At 40.3% G+C, this 15676-nt stretch overlaps 1 protein-coding gene across 5 annotated transcripts in view; it reads right to left on the reverse strand.

Moving 5' to 3' along the window:
• Positions 1-606: 606 nt before the first annotated feature.
• sema5ba (sema domain, seven thrombospondin repeats (type 1 and type 1-like), transmembrane domain (TM) and short cytoplasmic domain, (semaphorin) 5Ba) overlaps positions 607-15676 on the reverse strand; it is a 149231-nt gene continuing 134161 nt past the window's right edge. For 2 of the 5 annotated variants that reach the window (XM_077216872.1, XM_077216873.1), the window contains exons 19-23: positions 13515-13685; positions 10871-11005; positions 9094-9138; positions 8076-8281; positions 607-3393 (exon numbers count right to left, since the gene is read on the reverse strand). In XM_077216872.1, coding sequence (XP_077072987.1) covers positions 3226-3393; positions 8076-8281; positions 9094-9138; positions 10871-11005; positions 13515-13685 — 725 coding nt within the window. In that variant the 3' untranslated portion in view covers positions 607-3225. Of the gene's footprint in view, positions 3394-6737; positions 6829-8075; positions 8282-8679; positions 8861-9093; positions 9139-10870; positions 11006-13514; positions 13686-15676 lie in introns of those variants that run through there. The other 3 variants (XR_013197199.1, XM_077216874.1, XM_077216875.1) reach the window with 3 other exon arrangements.

The following is a 15676-nucleotide window of genomic DNA, read 5'->3' on the forward strand; positions in this document are numbered from 1 at the left end:
TTTTTCTTCTTTTGTGTTTCACAGAAGAAAAAGTCAGATCGGTTTGAAACGACATGAAGGTTTTCATTTTTGGGTGAACTATTCCTTTGACTGAATGCAGCAACAGCAATACTGTTGAAACTAGAATTATTGATCATCCAAACAACTACATAAAAAGAGACTTTGCCGGTTCCTATCGACTCTCACTCATTTAAAACTCTAGACCATCTTCTTTTTAAATAAGAGATACTTACAGTCCGAGCAGTGAATAAACTCCACACACTCACGGGGTAAATCTTGGATGGTGATGCCAACTTAAATATTAATGCCATCAGATCTTGAGTGAAAAGGGCAAACACTGCTTCATGTCAAACACCAACATCTATTTTTCTCTCTTGTGTGAAGGGGAAAACTGTGTGCACGCGTTGTCAGCATTTAGGTCCAATTTTCCTCAGCCTGCCAAGCAAATCTCTACACATACAAATGGGAGTGTATGATAGCCAACCTGACATTGGATTGAAAAACATGACAATTTGAAAACGCTTACCTTTCACTCTGCGGGAGACAGCGAGGTGACCTAGATTGATGTAGTGTGGGATTAGTTGGGAAAGGACGAAACAGCTCATGTAAGACCGGGTTGGCATCAAGGTTTATTATCTTTTACAATGTACAATATACAAAAATATAGAGTACCAAAAATTCACAGTGTCTAAAAGGCAGTGATTACAGTCTACATCGCATATCTAACCACCAGGTCAGTTGCATAGAAGGGCACCAAGCCTTGCAGGGATGGAGCGCCTCATTGCGTTGTCTGGCTTTATGCGTGTTCCATAGCGGAGATACTCCTTTCAAGACCCGACTTACACAGAGCAGCCACATTTGATTTGACCAACAAATATTATCTGGGCAGTCACATGGGAGCGAATGTGGGAATTTAGTTTGACCTTTTAACTTGAAATAAGAGCTTTGAGTCTTGCCTATTCTTGATTTATTTTCATGCATACAGTGGAGTCAAAAAGCCTTTGAATGACATTTTAAATCTGTGATTTGCTTCAGGTAAAATAATGTTTTTGACTGAATAAGAATATATAGAAAAGTGATTTTTTTTTTTCAAATTCAACTTTTCATTCAAATTATACTAATAACATTATTTGCAATTATAATTACTTAAATGCAAAATAGGAACAATTTGAGTAATGCTCTGGGATATTTGGACCCTCTGCAGAAAATGTATCAGTAAAGTGTGTGAGCAACAAAAATCAGCTAAAAACTATTTGAATATGAAGCCAAAAAAAACCCTCTGCATTAAATACTTTGAAAAGGATACAACAGCGTCAAAACAATTAAAGGCAAATGTATTTAAATGAGCATTATATTTAAGTGCCTTAACTTACAAACGTAACATTTGTAAACCAAACATAAAAATCATCAATTCATATGATTTATGCTCAAATTAATAAAAAATAACATTCTCTAATAGTTTTGTAGGGACTGTAGTGTATCATCTTTGATGTTATCGATCAGGATTGGTCAACAAGATGGGTCTCTCTACTGCAGTTAAACTCTGGACATGACAGGCTCCATCCCCACACAATCCCTACGGTTGGTATATTTACACAGCTGCGGCACGTATTATTTTACAACTATAAGGCGTTTAAAAAACAGTGTTAGCTTTACAATATACATGTACATTATACTAACCTTTGCATGGCATTACTTTTTTTGTGGTGGGACATTACTTAGTTACAACCCATGTACTCATGCTTAGCTGAAAGCATGGTTGGCTTAGCATTCATTAAATCTTGATAAAATAGCTTAGTTTAGTTTTCAATGCCCTTTAGAAACCAAGCATACCATAAATACTACATCCTGGTGAGAGTTGCCATTCCTGAAACGCTTTTATTGATAACTGTTGAGTTGCATATGGAATGTGGGCGTGATGCCGCTGGGAAGCATGTCAACAACACATGAGCAAAACAAGATCTGAGTTGGGCACATAGTGCTGCACACAGATTATATTTTCAGATATTGTTTGATGTGACAAAAACAGTGATCCATTGATCATTTCTGTGAGAGTTGACTCTGGGCAATTTTATGAATATGTGATGCTCATATGTACGCCTTCGCTCATTTCTCTGACTAATGTGATGATGGTTAGGAATACACCATCTGGAAACAATAATAAAAAATAATATATGAAATGTTCAGTATAGCTCCATCAATTTTTGAACTCGTCTCTTAAATAAACTCTATTGTCCATCTATCCTACAACTGCTGAATAGTTCCCTCTTTAAAATAACCGTAGAAAACAAGTGCCAAGCTAATAGTATTTCCTAAATTTTTTCATAATAAAATATAGTCCGTCTCGGTTTGAACCCAGTCATATTTAATATGACCACCGGGACTTACAGTAACAGAGTACAACATGTTTGCTTCAGACCTAAGCATATTCCATGTTGGTGCAATATTCCTCAATTCCCATGCATTCGCAAGTAAAAAGGGTGTTTCAACTTTTTTAGGGGAAGGATAAGGCATTCTTCTGCCCTTATGTCCTTTAACCGTGCTGAAAATCTATAGTTCGGTTCTGATAAGAGTCCGTTCTGAATAGCATCCTATTTTAAGCTGTTCTTTTACTTGTAGCTTGGTTGCGAACTCATATCCGAACAGTCCACCCAGGAGATGCATTGATCCTGCGACTCGTCCTCTTTTGTAAGAGATTTGCCTCTCAAAGGTCGGAAGTCAGTGGGAAGTCCTTATATTTGCATCCAAAGGTAACAATACCACCGTTCTAACCAAACCTGATAATGTCACCATTGATTGCTCTCTTTTGTCTGGTGTCCGGCTATTCTTCTCTTACGTAGTTTTAAAATGAACTGCCACAGCGCGGCAGATTGCATTCCCGTAATGAATATTGCCAGCACAATTTTCTCTTCCCACCTTCAGCTTCAGCAAAATCTCCTTCCAGTAACAGGAGTTCTGCAGAGATCAATCAAGACATCCGTTTATCAAAGTCAGTGTAGCTACACAATCTTTAAAAAGTGCTGTTTGAGTCACTGGACTTTCCCCCCATTGGATACCACAAGGCATGACTTAGGAGACACAGTCTTCAGGGGAGAGAGTTTGGGGCGGGAAATCAGCTGGAATGTTGGAACAAGCACCCCATTGGGTGCAGAGTGTCTGGGTAGGAAAAGGGAGGTGAGTGGCCTTGTCACCATGGCGATAAAGCTACGGTTGGGCACACATGTCTCAGCTGTGGTTATAGGTTCTGCAGGGAGAGGGTGAGGAGTCTGGTCGGTAGTCATATTTGCCCAGCGCTGTGGGGTAATATGTGGTGGTGTACACATTTGTCTGCTGAAGTGGAGTAGGGAAGTAGTTGGTCCTCTCATCTGGCAACAAATTGTTCTTATTCAGAGTCTGTAGAGAGAAAAAAATATAAAGAAGAGTTACATGAGCTGAGAGGCAAATCAATCTCTGAGATGAAACACGGGGTTGTAATATTTGCACCACTATTGTGTTTGAGCAGCACAAAAAAAGCAATATTAACTCAACCAATGGCATGAGTTTGAACAGTAGATCATGTAGGCTTGCAATGAACTACACCTATGGGCCAGAATATACCATAGACCTTCAAGTGGGGGCTATTGAACAACACAGAGAACGGACAGCAACATGCTAAAAACCAGTCAGGACACAAAATCCAGAACACTGTAGAAAAGAAATTGAGAAATCTGGTCCTTTTTTTGCAATTCGGTTTGGTGTCACTAGTGGAGCAGAAATTACAAACTGTACCTTTAAATATGTAACGCACCACTGAATGGAGCCCATAGAAGATAAGCTATACAATTCAAAAGTGGTGAAACTTTGGGTCATGGATGAAAGTAGCATGTGTGTATGAAGTGTAATGCTCTCGAGAAATATCATTTGTCTAGCTCCAAAAAACCCGCAGCTCAGTTACTGGGGGAGTGAAGCTATAAAACATACAAGATTGATTTGAGCGATTCACCGTAGCCGAGAACTGCTGTGCAACAATTATACTTTTCAATACCTGGCAAACAATAGCTCAACAAATGGACTGAGATCTCCATTTTTAGTCTGAACAAGATAGATGGAATTGCTGTTTTATCCAAGACTCAATGAGTGACAATAAGTGAATGTTTGTCTACTATTACGAAACCAAATTACATCTTCCTGACTGTGGCATCTTCTGCAGACTTTCGACAAACAGCTCCCTGTGCGAAATCAGAATATTCATCCTGATTTACAACGTGGCTCTCAACGGATGCTTATTCAAACACACATCAATCAGAGGGAGTCCGTGTCACACGGTTAATATCACACAGCCATCTGTGCACCGACGTGGTCTGGGAACGCATAGTAGACAGAGGCCTGAGTGACAATCTTTTGCAGCAGGCGCTTCTTTCTCGATCCACTCGTATTGCCCAAGTCTCATAATGAGTTTCAAGCGAGTACTGGTCATGCAGAAGATCGATGGAAAAAGTGGCAAAAGGCTCGCACAGGTGTCACAGCAAGGACACGAGGTGGAAGGAGAGCGAGCCGAGCCAAACTAATTGGATGAGCTCGACGATCAGTCACAACCAGCTGTGGGAGTCCACTGAGCGGCTGCTGCTTAAACAGCCTAATGGAGCCCATTAATAAAGACAGAGTGTGTGCCAGGAGCCAGAAGAGACGGCTAAACAAGCGGCCGCGGGGAGAGGGAAACCAGCGGTAATCTCCAAACTATCAGTTATCTAGTGATGCTCATTTTGGACAAAACAAACGAGCGAGCTCTCCGACTGAGTTTGGTTTCTTGACTGCTCAACTTTTTCTACTAGCTCATCTGTGGGAAAACGTAAAGGTGAAAAATGACATGTTTTGATGTTAAAATAGTCAGTTTAATATGCAAACACCGTATAAAAGGCATTTGTAGGCGCATTCCCATGAAAAGTGTAAACGCTGTCTCTGAGCGGAACTGAGGAAGAACTGATGAAGGAACAGTTTGATCTTCAGCTGACAAATCTGAGGAAAGGGGCGTTTCATTCCCGCCCAAGTGTAGTAATTGAATATTTAAGCTGTTTATAATTTTTTCTACCTAAAAAAAAAATCAAGCTGAATACTTATTTTCAGGAAATAGGAAAAAGGAAATATTTTCTAGTTTTTCTACTTTCAATATTAAATCAAAAAACGAATGAACGGACCAGATTGACACCATATGAATATATACACTACCATGCAAAAGTTTGGGATCAGTAAGTTTCTTATGCTCACCCAGGTTGAAATTATTTGATCAAAAATATAGTAAAGACAGTAATATTTCGAAATATTATCAATGTGGCAAAAATGGCAAAAGGAGAATTTTTTATCTTCATGTGTCACATGATCCCTCAAAAATCATTCTAATATGCTGATTTGGTGATAAAGAATCATTTCTTATTATCACTGTTGAAACTAGTTGTGCTGCTTAATATTTTTGTGGAAACCGTGATACTGAACATGTTTTCTAGGATTCTTTGATGAATAGAAAGTTCATAAGAACATCACGAAATGGAAATCTTTTGTAACATTATAAATGTCTGTACTGTCAATTTTGATCAAATTCAGGCGTGCTTGCTAGGGCAGCACAATTAATCGCAATGAAACCGCACGCGATTTGAAAGGCTGCGATTATTTTAGGCTCTGCTTGTCAGTGCAGTGCGGCTGATTGGTAGTAAATGCTGCTTCATCTGAACGCCAGAGGGCGCTCTCACGCAGACATGCCAAATATGCATGTTTGATGTGTGTTGCTTTTGCAAATGTACGTTATTAGTGACTCAAACTCACAGTGCTTTCAGATGGAGCAGCGTTTACAGAGCCGTACATCAATGACAAGCTGCGCATACAAAATAATCGCAGCCTTTGCGATTTCATAATCGCAATAATCCAAAACAGGAAAGTGCGATTACATGTAAATTGCAATTAATCGTGCAGCCCTAAAAAAAACAAAAGATTAACTTCTTAAAAAGATATAGTAAATTTTACTGACACTTTTTTTTCTAATTTTTTTTTAGTCATTTGTTAAAACAATCGCTGCATCCGCACCGACCAAGGCGTCTCTGAATTCTTCCATATTGACATGGGAGTGAGGCAGGGCTAAGTGCTGTCGCCATTCCTCTTTCTTCTCTTTATGAACCTCGTCATGCGACGTACCCTCGCCCATGGCGACCACGGCCTACAGCGAGAGGACAGAGGACGACTTGCGGATTTAGATTTCGCGGATGATATCGCATTCCCCGGGTCTATTCAACCATCACTCTGCGAGCTGACTCCAGGATAAACACGTCCAAGAGCAAGATACTTTGTATAGGCTATGTCAGCGCACATATTCCAGTACACGTTGACCAACAGCCTCTGGACGAAGTTGATCAGTTTACTTATCTCGGCAGTGTTGTGACGGCGGCTCAGACCAAGACATCGCGAGTCGACATGGGAAGGCCACAGCGGTTATGCGGCAACTATGCCCAATCTGGATGTATGATGCAATTGTCCTAGAAACAAAAATCCAACTTCTAAATTCAATCATCATCCCCAAAGCCCTTCATAGACCTGTAAATAGTAGGCAAGCATCACCAAACGTCTAAACGTCTTCCAACAACGATGTCTTCGGTCTCATACCGTAACCATCTCAGCAAAAAGGAAATATACAGACCGAAGAACTGAAGAAAGGACACCCGAGAAAACATGGCGGCGTACATTCATCGAAGACTTACGCGCCGTTGACCTACCATGGGACGAAGCTGAAACAGTTGCGACTGATAGAGCCCGCTGGAGATTGCTTAGCGCCCAATGCGCCGCACGGCGCAGGCGGATCTAAGTCTAAGTAAAACAACAACAACAACAACTATTAGTTATTTTCATGGACCGCAGAGTGCATTTGGGACACATCAGGCCAATACCTACAAGAAGTACTAATCCCCCCCCATCCTACTTTTAGCAACTACATTGTAAGCCACCATAATTCATTGCACATCTTACTGAAAGTCTTGCACATTGTGAATAAAAATATGCATGACTGTAGCAAATAGCCGCTGATAACTGCAATATGTGACTTTGCAAGGATGTTACACCTCGTTATAGCTAATGACATCCCTGACAAATCAAAAGGTCTCCCTGCTTCATGCAAAACATTCCCACATAATGTAATTCCTTGTGATACGGGCCATGGACTGCTCCTGGGCAAAAAAATGGCAAAAATTGCTAAATATTTAGTGGTCTTTCACAAATCACAAATCAATCACTGGTCAGGAAATACTGTATAATACTGTAGATAAAGTAACTTAGCACGGAATAGCCATCCCGAACTTGCAGACAGCTTTTTACAGGAAAAGGGTCAGTGTTGTTTCACTCAATGTTAATGGCTATAAAAATGTCTCCCAGTTCGATTGAGTTTAATGTGAGACCAAATATTCACTATGGGGTTAAAATATGGACTCTAACCAGGCCAAAACATGAGCCTGATGGACTTGTTCTTGGTTGTCTTTCCAATTTGGGATTTGTCTTGCTGAAAAATAAGATCTGATCATTCCTGTTTAGATAACATCTTTTAATTTGTGGGAAGCAAGCCATTCTGCAATATTCTCCTGAACTCCAAAGCATTAAATGACTTTTCACAGTGAAGCAGATCACCAATACCAGCAGCTAAAGAGGCTCCCCACTCAATGACACCTCCTCCTTCATGCTTCACTGTTGTAGACAAGCATTTATTATTATATTTCTGTCCAGATTTTTGAAGACACCGCTCTGGAGCATCACCAGGCAATTTGTTTCATTGTGATTCATCACTCCACATTTTCTGCCAAAAAAGTCCTTCTCTATTTGATGTATTTCTGAGACAGAAATTATTAACACAAAAAATGTGTTTAAGACTATTAAAAGCTTAGCGTTTAGCCATTTTGGGGTTGGCCCTTTTGGTTTTTTTTTGCCCAGGGGTGTACATCTAATATGGGTAAGATTAAGTGCAGCAACATGATATACAACAACAAAAACAATGGTCCTACTGACACTTTTCACGGCATAAAACAGTGTAACGAAAAGAAAAGTATGACCAGGGTATCAGAACTGACCTTGAACTCCATGGGTGTGTATTTCTCATTCTTTGGTGTGGTGTTGCCCTTGTAGTTGAGGTGGTTGGGAGTGGTGGGGTGGATGACGGCAGACTCCTGCGAGGGCTTGTGGAAACGCTGGCAGTACACATACACCAGGAAGGACAGCAGACCGGCACCCAGGAAGCACGACACACCTGTAGCTATCAGGTGAAGCAGAGTGAACCCTGGAAAAACAAGAGAAGGCAATATTACAGTAACCATTTGTTTGCAATTAACTGTAATATGGTGTCACTCTCATCCAGACCTTTGACTAAATATGCTTTTTGTTAATATATATATTGAGACAATATAGTCATCCTTGTCAGTGAAAACTTTGTGATGCAGCACCATTACATCTCTCATCATTAACAACATCAAGCAGCGGTGGGAAGGTGCTTGAGAGCATCTGGCTGAATGACGCAGTACCAAGGGACAGTGCTGTGATTAGCCGGTCGATGTGATAGACCAGGCATCCTGTCGGTCTGACTCGTAATGAGTGCGAAATGTGATTGAGGAGAGTGAACGCCAAACCCCCGTTATGAATTGCTCTAATTGGACAACGATCACTCAGGAGAATGCCACTGCTGGACATTGATGGGTAATATGTGCTGCCACCTGGAGAAACACCAAACTGGCACTGCGGCGCCATCTCTGAAGGCAGCCACTTCCCAATGTGGCCTGAATTCGCAACCTAAAAGGCACCGTTGTGCCCCCTCATGTATTTTTCATCTGGTGCATGCACTGGAAAGGCAGCGCACCTCTGCCTGGGAGCACGACACATGAAAAAAAAAGATCAGCAATGTGAATGAAGTTCACTCACTTAAACCTGGTTATCGATTCCATTTCTTCCTGAGTTCTGGATGAAAAGGAGCTGACGTGAAACATGACACACAAGCAGCACACTGCTACATGTCTTTGAGCATTCAGGAGAGTGCATGCACAAGCACATACTAACATGCGGTGAACACAATACAAACACATCTGTCGAGGCACTTACCTCCACACTGCTGGTCCTTCTCATAGCTAGATGCCGGGAGAATCGCTGTGAAAAGAAGGAGATATATAGTTAGGGACTCTTAACAGGATGAGTAATGGCCGTGAGGTCTTTCTGAGCATCTTGAACTGATGTTGCATATATTTCAACTTGAAACAGCATCTTCAAAACACAACGATCGTGGTTCGAGATGCATCAGAATGGTCATAGACATCCATCTAGAGCAGTAGCTGTCAAGTAGTTTTGCTTCAGACTCGAAATTCCTGTAGCTCATGCAGTAGAGCATGGCGCTAACAATGTAAATGTCATGGGCTCAATTCCCAGGGAATGCATGAATTTACGCTTTAGATAAAAGTGTCTGCCAGATACGTATGCATGTATGTAAATTTTACTTTAGACATGAAGTGACGACTTTTTTTCATATAAACGTAAGGAAAAAATGTCAAATATTGAAATTCTTTTAATATTACCATGAACTGCATAGGCCCAACAATATGTAAAATTATTAATTTTATCCTTATGAAACGGGATGTGCAGCCTTGATGTCACCATTAAAAGACATGAAAAGTGCTTCCTCCTTTTCACAGCTAGTAAGCTTATATATTTTGCCATCACAACTATGCACAATTTCATGGTTAGTTTTTATTAATGCATTTAGTGTCCATTTTTTGGTCTGTTCTGCAGCCAAATTTTGGGTTATGACCAAGAATTCGGAAGTTGCGATCAACAATTTGATGATAAACTGTTTCTAAATGTAAGAAACAGTCTAATGTGAATGGCCTATAACACACTTCCTTCTTTTTCCTCCAATTGTTGAATTGCAGCCAAAATGTCAATCACTCCCCATCTTATATCACTCCACTCTCTTCATTCAAAAGCAACCTTCCTGGAAGTGAGGCGATTCAAAGAGCAGTAGACCTGAGTGGTGAGCAAGACAGTCTCCTGTTTTATACCTGAGGGATGAGCAGGGCCGCAGTGATAAAGTACAGGAAATCACATCAAAGGCTCGCAGTCAGTCGGGTCGCATAAAAGGGATGAAATTATTACTGCTGTTCTGACATTTTGCCAGTTTTCAAACAGCCCAAGTATTCAAGAATAAACAGCAATGTCAGTAAAAATCAACTGCAAGCGATTTTGTAAAATACATAGTTAAACTTGATTTAAACACTCGTTTAGTCGTTTTGAGTAAATATTTCCTTTCAGTGGATTTAAGTAGTGAGGTGCATTTAAATGAAACGTGTTTTTCACTGCTGCAATACAGTCTGAAGTGCACTATTACAGGGCAGAGTCATGCTTTTCAAGCTCTATCTGAAATCTCCACAAACAGCAGAGATGGGTGTGGGAGGGAGATGTTTGGATTGAGATGCACAATTCTCCTTGATCTCCTCATCGTCTAAGACACCTCAGGATTTGGAGCCCTTTTCCCAAAACTGGAGAGAAATTGGATGCGAGACTGCCTTGTGGCATAACATTAATATTAATTAGAGTGCCTGATTCACTTGGTATTCCACTCTGATAACTCGTGTTCTTGCAGGATGAGTGCGTTCAGTTCTTCACTTTGAACACTTCCACTCCTCCAGCAAGAGTAATGAATAAGCACAAGTAAACATATTACATCTAATCTATTAAAAACAACAGCGAGTTTGACAGGGTTTTAAACTTTATGTTTATTTAATAAGACATTGCAATAACATTGCAATTGGGAAAAGCTTAGCTTCATAATGGAATAGTCGGATGGCGTGTGAATATATGTGAGAGTGTATATATAGCTCTCTCTCACCTGGGATCTCATTGCAGTCTCGGTGCTGTGAGCTGTTTCCCACACACGCCGTGGATTGAGCCCCGCACACTCGACTGCGCAGCTGCAGGCCCGAGTCATCACACTCAGACCACACCGACCAGGTCATCCACCCACCTGCACATAGAGACGGCCACAAATACAGGGTTTAAATAAACCCAAAAATGAACATTCTGTCATCATTTACTCACCCTCACGTCATTCCAAACCTCTATAACTTTCTTCTGTCAAGCACCAAAATAAAAAAAGTTTAATAAAAGTGGTCCATTTGACTTGCACTATATTCAAATTCATATTCCGAAATTGTTGCAAGGAGTCGGTTAAAATCATCCCGTTCTTAAATTTAACTCATTGACTCAGTAACCCAATTGCAGTGGTTAACAGCTCAATGGAGAAGATTATCAGTAAACAATGACTTAAATTCTAGTTTTATGACAATTTTGGGTGCTTTTTGAAGCTCAGTCCCCATAGAAAAGAGAAATCATTAAATTTACAATTTCTCCTTCTGTAGGTGCAAGGAAGAATGAAAATCCATCATAACATCAAAATAATCAACATATCAGTGAGTAAATGATGAAAAAAAAATATTTCTGGGTAAACTATCCCTTTAAATATAGCGCTACAATATTGGCCATCCTCACAGTTCAGGCGGCAATCTAACCAGAGCGGCCCACCCACGCACATGAAACAAACACCACCAGAGTCACACGGGAAGACAAAAATAATCACAGTCTGAGGCAACACTTTCAGAGCAAGTGTACCAAGAACTTTACTTTGATTTCAAAAGTATTTGTTTGCTGGGAAAATCCAATCTGTAAATATACACATTCCTTTCATGTTCCAGCTTTTATGATGCTTGTCTAGACCATATGCAGTCTTAAAATTCTCTCAGAGCCTAAAAAAAATGTGTCATTCATGAAGGTAGCCAACTGGGGCCAAATGTTTGAATCTAAAAGACTTTATTATCAGTAGCAAGCAACTAGTCACAGAGGACATCCTGGCATTTCGTAAAATGCAGATCCACAGTTAAAAATGATAAAAGGTAGCCCTTCATTTATTTTCCAAAAGCAAACCATAAATCATATAGAATTTCTTAGGCAGCACCCTAACTGAAATGGAATTTTATAAATGACTGATACGTTATGTTCTACATTCTGATTTTGCTCTTAATATGAACTGGAATAAACGCTGAATATTTTAAAGGCTCTTATTTTTGTTTGATTGTTAATTAACCTCTAGATCTGCCATTGACAGCATGGATTTGAGATTCTTCAAAAATGTAAGTTTTGTCTTAAAGGAACAGCTGATTATTGTATGGCAACAGAATGTGACAACAGAGCTTTGCACTGCCAGAGTCTGCTTCCATATGCATGCAGCTCACATATGGTACCATCTGCAGCCTGGAGGACCCAGAAGCCCTTCTCTGAATCTAAAGAGTGTGTTTCTGGTGATTGAAAGGTCTGAAATCATGCCTTCAATGCTGTGATGATCAGTTGGTCACAAATAAACCACCCTGTTGAAAAGACCAGCATTTGTTGTGTTGTGAACGACTGCTGTGCTCGCCAGGCTTCTTAACTCTTGCCCTGCCAGCATTTAAAAAAAGATGCTTTTTAGATAATTTTCACAAAACATTTATGGTCCCCAGAATATTTTGTTATATGAATATCTGAACATGCAATATATCAAAAGAAACAATAGAGCTTCTGCTTTTCAACAACAACAAAAAAAATTATTCTAGTTTCATGCATTCTTTTTTTTTTCAACACTTAGAAAATCACGCTTTTGTTAAAGACTATGTCCAGATCGGATTTAGGAAGATGAGCAAAACATAGATGTGGTAGATCGCTTCCAATAACACCCCAAAGGTTTACACAGTCCTATAACATTTCCTGGGCCGACAATTTATTCGTTAACGTTAGGCAGTTTTGAATTATATGCTGTTTAATGTTCATGTTATTTTACATCTCTATCGCTTGTTTCTGCTTCGTTTTTCCGCCTGTGTTTTGATTCTGAGATTCTGTACTCTTACAGAAAATGTGTAATAGTGCTCCCTACCGCATAACAGTGGACACATGGATTGCTGGAAATTTCCGTCAATGGCAGGGAAAGAGTTAAAAGGGTAAAGTTCATCTGAAAAATTTAAATTCTGTCATAATTTACATACTCACTGACTTTCTTCTGTGGAACACAAAACATTTCAGTGTATGGACAAAAACACTAAGACCATTTTCAAAATATCTTCTTTTGATTTCCCGAGGAAAAAGTAAGTCATAGTTTTGCCATGACATGAGATTGAGTAAATGATGACAGAATTATCATTTTTGAGTGAACTATCCAACCAGCACAATTTCCCTGATCGATCAGCCTCAGAGATTTGCTGGCAAAAACAATGATGGTCAACCATGCTAATCTACGCTTGACTTTTCAGCAGGGTTGAAACTGCATGTGTCTGATTTGTGGTAATAATGGCTGTTGATGGACAGACGACACATTGAGAAGCAACTATATTCTACTTACAGACAGAGGTAGAGCTCAATTTGAGAACAATGAGGGTATTTTTTGTAGCTCATTTCACTTAAAGCATAGTTTTTTCCCATTCATGGTCTTGAATTGGAGCTGATCTTACCATCACAGGTGTGTGTGTTGCAAAGGGCCTCCTCTGTGTGCAAGCCGATGCAGATGTCCCCTCCATTGGCAGGGGTGGGGCTGGTGCATGTGCGCGTTCGTTGATAGTGCCCGCCTCCACAGGGCACTGAACACTGTGACCATGACGACCAGCAAGACCAGGCGCCGTTAACTGCACAGACCAAACACGCACAAACAAATACGACATACAAAGACAAACACAAAACAATCAGGCAAGCAGGGGGACACAATCATCCAAGCATCAGATAGCGGACGCAAATGCAACACAAAAAAAGAAAGACGTTGCGGAGGATGCAAACACGATGTACCGAACACAAAGATAAAACAGCATCAAACAGGCAAACACACAAAACAATACAAAATGATTGGAAACTCGCACAAGGCAGACAAGGCAAGCAAACATCTGTTATGGAATGTGATGTTGATCCAGACATTCAGAGTGCAGGAAAGAACGTCGCACGGGTCTGTTTCAAACTGCTTTATTTGACCCACAAAGCTCCTCACCGAACACCCGAGACTTGTTACAGCGAATGCCAGCTGTTCACTTTATTTTCTTCTTTTAGTCTTGCTGAAAATTACAGATTAAGCAGATGGCTGAAATCTGGTTGGTCACCATGTTCCAAAAACCAGCTTTACCACCGTAAGCTGGTATAACCTACTCGTTTGTTGTTGGTTCAAGATTGTCTACGAGCTAGAAACCAGCTATCATGTTCCAAATCACAGCTAGCACTTTAAACTAGGTTTTCCAGCTCTGACCAGGATAGAAGCTTTGTTGTTGTGAAGTGTCCTCCCACTTTAACAGGCCCTGCCACACATCCTTTCGACTTCTCATCAGACTGATGGAGGAGAAGGTTAGGGGTGGCTCCTTCTCTCTGCACTAGAAAGCACCATTTAACTTCAGTGGATTAGCATGTAGCATGAAGGCAGAGCGATCACAATCACAGTGAGTCCAGAAACCTTGCAAACTGAGAGAGAAGCCAGGCGTCGGATTGGAGTGCACGTCTGAGGTCAAAACGATGATTAAAATGGTTGGCTGATGTCAGTGATGTGTTTGAATCCATGTGCCCTACCCCCTTCCCCTCCACTTTGTTATTTCAATCTTATTTTCTTGTCCTGCCTGAGTAGAAAACAGCATAGCAAATACTGTGGGGGTGATGTTCATTTTTCACTCTCAGTGAGAGTTTAGAGCGGACAATGCATTGGCAACTATCTGCCAATGTCTAAAGAAACACATAAACCATCTGTTGGGAACTTACAGGGTGACTGGTCACCCTGCACTTCCAAAACATAGCACCCTTAAACTGAGAGTTAGCATCCCTAAACTGTCTGTTAACAGCACACTAAACTATCCATTAGCAATCTCTGTTAGCACCATTAAATTGTTAACAGCCTTAAACTGTCTGTTAGCACACTTATACTGTTAGACTCCCTAAACGGTCTGATATCATCACTAAACTGTCTGCTACCATCCTTAAACTATGTCAGAGTCCCTTAATTGTCTGTTAACACCTTAATGCCTAATCTGTCCGTTAGCATGCCCAAACTCTATTAGCACCCTTGAACTGTTCGTTGGAATCTTTAAACTGTCAGTTAGAACCATTAAACAGGCTGTTAGAATCCTTAAACTGTCTGTAAGCATTCTCAAACTGTCCGTTAGCATCCCCAAACACTCTAGCAATAGCATGCTGTAGCATTATGCTTAAAAATACAGAAAACAAAAAAGCAACTCCCTGTTCACCTACAGAAACTAAGCAACTTGGTGGCAGGTTTTACCGTTCACATTTTCTTTATTAAATGTAAAAATCTAGCTATTTTAGACATTCAGTTTGATGCCATTTCATTACACACTTCACCTATAAAGTCCTGGTGCTAACTGGAAAGTTAATATGATCTTGTGATTTCTAAAACAAAAAAAGGGTATTCGATTTAACCTTGAGTTCACGTCTTTTTGTAATTATAGAGGTACAGAGGTAAAGCCTATTAATTTGACCACAGCAGGCCCCGATGGGGCTTCAGGTTTCCATTAGCTAATGATATCAGTCATACACCTCACATACTCTAATGGAAGCAGAGGCTTTCCCATCATGATGAGCAACTACCTTGATTATGAGCATATGTGGGAGTCTATTAATGTGTGTACCT

Source organism: Siphateles boraxobius, unplaced genomic scaffold (genome assembly GCF_051911475.1).
Source record: "Siphateles boraxobius isolate OS27281-9 unplaced genomic scaffold, OSU_SipBor_1 7, whole genome shotgun sequence".
NCBI lineage: Eukaryota > Metazoa > Chordata > Actinopteri > Cypriniformes > Leuciscidae > Siphateles > Siphateles boraxobius.